Source organism: Salpingoeca rosetta (genome assembly GCF_000188695.1).
Source record: "Salpingoeca rosetta unplaced genomic scaffold supercont1.30, whole genome shotgun sequence".
Classification (NCBI taxonomy): Eukaryota; class Choanoflagellata; order Craspedida; family Salpingoecidae; genus Salpingoeca; species Salpingoeca rosetta.
The window spans coordinates 543,847-548,405 of NW_004754904.1; the positions used below are offsets into that span (position 1 = coordinate 543,847).

General features: G+C 53.3%; 1 protein-coding gene across 1 annotated transcript in view; it reads right to left on the reverse strand.

Annotated features, from left to right (window-relative positions):
- The window catches only part of PTSG_12966 (uncharacterized protein), a 16,753-nt gene that overhangs the window by 1,403 nt on the left and 10,791 nt on the right, over nt 1-4,559 (reverse strand). The window contains exons 24-35 of the mRNA XM_004989255.1: nt 4,311-4,434; nt 3,868-4,019; nt 3,388-3,624; nt 2,990-3,139; nt 2,621-2,753; nt 2,358-2,398; nt 2,106-2,190; nt 1,520-1,880; nt 1,070-1,271; nt 682-816; nt 298-363; nt 3-92 (exon numbers count right to left, since the gene is read on the reverse strand). Of these exons, the coding sequence (XP_004989312.1) occupies nt 3-92; nt 298-363; nt 682-816; nt 1,070-1,271; nt 1,520-1,880; nt 2,106-2,190; nt 2,358-2,398; nt 2,621-2,753; nt 2,990-3,139; nt 3,388-3,624; nt 3,868-4,019; nt 4,311-4,434 (1,776 nt within the window). The remainder of the gene's footprint in view (nt 1-2; nt 93-297; nt 364-681; nt 817-1,069; nt 1,272-1,519; nt 1,881-2,105; nt 2,191-2,357; nt 2,399-2,620; nt 2,754-2,989; nt 3,140-3,387; nt 3,625-3,867; nt 4,020-4,310; nt 4,435-4,559) is intronic.

Genomic DNA, 4,559 nt, shown 5'->3' on the forward strand with positions numbered 1-4,559 from the left:
ACCTCTGTGAAGACGTTGTTGAGTGTGGCGGGCGTGCCGTACGCGTTCTCAAGGTTGAGCAGCGCAACCCACACGTTCATCCGCTCTTTCTCCTGTGACCGGCAGCAGTTCATGACAAGGCGCAATGGCTGGCGTTGAGCTGATGTACTTGGAGCCTGAGACGGCGGCAGCAAAATCAATCACGCCAAGGAAAAGAACACAAACACACAGACAGACAGCACAAACGCACAAGCACACACACACACACACAGACACACAGACACAGACACACGCAGACACAGAGGCACAATGAATCACCTCGCGGAAGTTGATGGTGCTGAGGGCGCGCTTGCCAACTGCGCGGGCCTTGTCGAGCTCCGTCAACTGAAGGTTCAAGTGAAAGCGCGGGCATCAAACAGTGAACACGCATGAAACAAGAACAAGTGGTCAGACACGATGCACAAGTACAATTCAACCAGAACATACAGAAAGAGAGGTACCAAACAACACACATGTCCACACACACACATGTCCACACACACACGTCCACACACACACACGTCCACACATACATACACACACACACGCACACACACACACACACACACACACACACACACACACACACACACACACACAAGCTGAAGCACAGTCAGTCGCAGACGCAAGCACTGCAAACTACATGGGCAAGCGTGCACAGACCTTGAGGTAGTATGCCATGTAGCGGATCCACGCATACGAGCTGTTTGGCGCCTGCAGGACAAGGCGGTCAAAGTCCATGGGTGTCTGTGGCTCCTTCTTGCCAGCCACCTTCTCCTCTTCCTTTCGCCTCGTTTCCTGTCCAGGTGCAGCACGGCCGTTCGTATCAGCACGCTCGTGGCAAGCTTGAACATGATGATTCGAGACACAAACTCACACAAGCACAGACCCAGACACAAGCACATACCCAGAGGGACAGAGACACGCAAACATACGCACACACACACACGCACACACAGACACAGACACACACACATACGCACACACGCTTACACACAGACACACACGCTTACACGCACACACAGACAGATAAAGCAGCAATGTTCCGCACCGCTTCGCGCTGCTTCTTGGCGGCGTGCTTTGCGCGCTTGGACAGTGGGCCATCCTGCAACTCATCATCGTCCTCCTCATCGTCATCGTCGTCGTTTGCATCGCCAAAGAGGAGCGAGTCAATGGTGCCGTCCACATCGTCCGCCCACACGCTGTCGCCCTCAACAGCAAGCGGCTGCGCCTTCTTCGCCATCGCAGCAGCCCTGCAGCAATCGCAGCAGGAGGCACAGCAGGTCAACGGTGATAAGAGGGAGGCAGTTCGATCAGAGGTAAGGGGGAAGACATCAAGCACACATCGGGGTGGTTACAGCCAAAATGTGGGGTGGGAAACAGTACAGGCTTGGTTGTGAAGCAATTAGGTTAGCACACACAGCAGTCAAGCAGCATGTCATTCTCGTGCACACAGGGGACTACCCCTGTCACGTGGGCGCAACCACAACGTGTCACGTACTTTGCGGCGTCGCTCGCGTCTGTGTATCCGCCCTCGCTGCGACCAACAAAGTCCTCGTCATCATCCTCCTCCTCCTCATCGCTCTCCTCAGCCATCTGCGTTGGCTGCAGCACAACCAGCCGCTTGCTCTTGTCAGCAACCTTGGTTGTGTCCAGATACTCTTCGTCGTCATCATCGTCATCACCAGCAGGTGCGCCTTGCTCCTCTTCTGTCTTGTCTCCGCTGTTGTCTGCCTTGTCCTCCTCTGCTTGCTTCTTCTCTGCCTTCTTTGCGCGCTTCGCCTTCTTTGCCTTGGGCTCACCGCTCTCCTCATCATCCTCGCCCGTGCTCTGCTTTCCTTCCACAGCAGATGGCTTGAGCGCTGTGCAGTGCGTGCGTTTTTTTTTGTATGTGCGTGTGTTTGTGTTTGTGTATGTGTGCGTGTGTGTGTGTGTGTGTTGTTGTGGAGGCGCGTGAGCTGGAGGAACGAAGCATAGGCAATCAGCAGTCAAGCAATCAAATCACACCGAAATAACCAGTGCATCATCAAACACAGTCGTGCAATCATATGCATTGTCAACAGCAGCAGTGTGTCAGCAGCACGTACTCAGCGAGATGCGTTTCTTCTCTTTGTTCAGTCGCAAGATCTTCGCCTTGACGGCATCGCCCACGTTGTACACCGCGTCCAGGTTCTGTTCAAGCACGCGTGTTTGTGAGTGTGTATGTTGGATGCGTGCGTTTGTGTGCGTGTGTGTGTGTGTGTGCACAATGAGAACACCTCGTTAGCAAAGCGTCATCTGAAATATTAGGAATGACATGAAGCCAAATAAAGTTGACGCACAAGAAACAGCCAACTCACATCAATCTTTGCGTCGGCACATTCGCTGATGTGGGCAAGACCTGTGAGAAACAACAAGGGATTGCGTGTGAGCTGATGAAACTTTGTCAAAAGGTATGTGACAGCGCTCGACAACAGAGTGCGCAAATCCACACACACACGATGCACACACACACACACACACACACACACACACACACACACACACACACACACACACACACACACACACACACACACACACAAACATACACATGGTGCACGCACGCGCACTATCAGCGCACCGCTGAGTTTTGAGTTGTCAATGGTGACAAAGACACCAAACGACTCCACGCGCTTGATAACGCCAGCCACAATCTGCCCAATTTTCAGGTCGTTGTAGCGCACAGGCTTGCTCTCGCGAGGGTTGACCGCGCTCTGTGGCGCATGAAGAGAGAGGGGGGGGTTGTAGGGTAACAGTGGCGGGACGCGTTGCGAGTGTGAGGGACTTGGACATGGAGGTGCAAAGCATTGGCACGTAAACCAGGGCCGAGACGAGGAACGAGTAAAGACAAGCAAAGACCAGTATTGGACACAGAATAACACACGCACACAAAGATCACACACGCAAAGATCACACAACAAACACACACAAACAACGTTTGGTTGCGCACCCGCTTGAGTGTGAGTTCGATCTTTCCGTCGTCGGTGACAAAGAGGACCTTGCCCTTGACCAGCTGGCCGGGTTTGAAGACCTTGGTAAAGTCCTTGATGAACAAATCGCTCAGGTTGGCAATCTTCACTCGCGCAGAGACGTGGCGCGACTGGTACCACACAGAAACAACGCAATGTGCGAGACAGTGTGTGGGTGTGTGGGAGGGGGTTCAGGTCCGTTTCGCGTGTGCGTGCGTGAGGTGAGTGAGTCGTTTGAACACATACAAGGAGGCAAGGAGCCTGCGGGTTAAGCAGTGGGCAAGCAGAATGAATTCCAGAGCACATCACCCAATACAATACACTCGACACGACACACCACAAGACAGCACCCAACCCGCTTCTGCCAGTGACGGCTCACCAGGGCAACAAAGACGCCGTTGTCAGTGACGTTGCACACGTAACCGCGAACAATCTGGTCCTGCTTGACATCTGCGGCGGAGGCGATGATGGGGTCGCGTGGCGCTGCTGTGCTCGTGTCAATCTCCGAGGGGCGCATGGAGAGCTGGCAGTCTGCCTTGTGCTGCTGCTCGTTGCGGTGCGAGTGCTTTGGCGCTTCAACCTTCTTCACCTTCACCAGTTCGTGCAGCGCAAATCGCTGTTGTGGGAAGTACAAGAGTGGAGGGTTGGGAGGAGTGGAGGTGGATGGAGGTTTGAGCATGAGAAACCAAAGGAGGAAAACGAAGAAGAAGGCGTGTGGTGTAAGCAGAGTTAGGAGATAGAGAAGTGAGCAACCAGCAACAAGCAAACACACAACAGAACACAGCACAACATAACACAACATAAAACAACACAACACAACACAGCACAGCACAACACAACAGAAGCAGGAGTGCGCCACCTGGAATGGGTCGGCGTGGAATTTGTCATCAACATCACAGATGTGAACACGGCCCTTCTTGCCACGCCCGAGCCGAACAATGAGGTGAATGGAACCCTTTGTGTGCACACGCCCCGTTGTTATCTCCTTGTTCTCCTGCTCCTCTTGCGTAGCTGAACCATTATACAAACACAGCAGACACAACGCATGGCCTGTGTGAGCGGTTTGCCTGCTGCTCGTGTGTTGGACCTAGTGCCAAACAAACACATGACAAAGCGACAGAGGACCAAACGCATGGTGCACGAGCGCGATTGCCATGTTCACTTGCACGGTTGTCACACCCCAACACCATCTACCATCACACAACACACAACACACACACACACACAACACACACAACACACACAACACACACACAACACACACAACACACACACACACACACACACACACACAAAACACACCTGGGTCGATGGTGGAGAGTTCAACCTTGCCGTTTTTCACTGCAACAACCCATGTTGTGATTGGGCTGCCCGGCTCGTACATGTCCTGCAGCGACTTAAGCATATCGCCGTTGAGTGGCTGGGCCTACAAGAGAGAGAGAGAGAGAGAGAGAGAGAGAGAGAGAGAGAGAGAGAGAGAGAGAGAGAGAGAGAGAGAGAGAGAGAGAGAGAGAGAGAGAGAGAGAGAGAGAGAGAGAGAGAGAGAGAGAG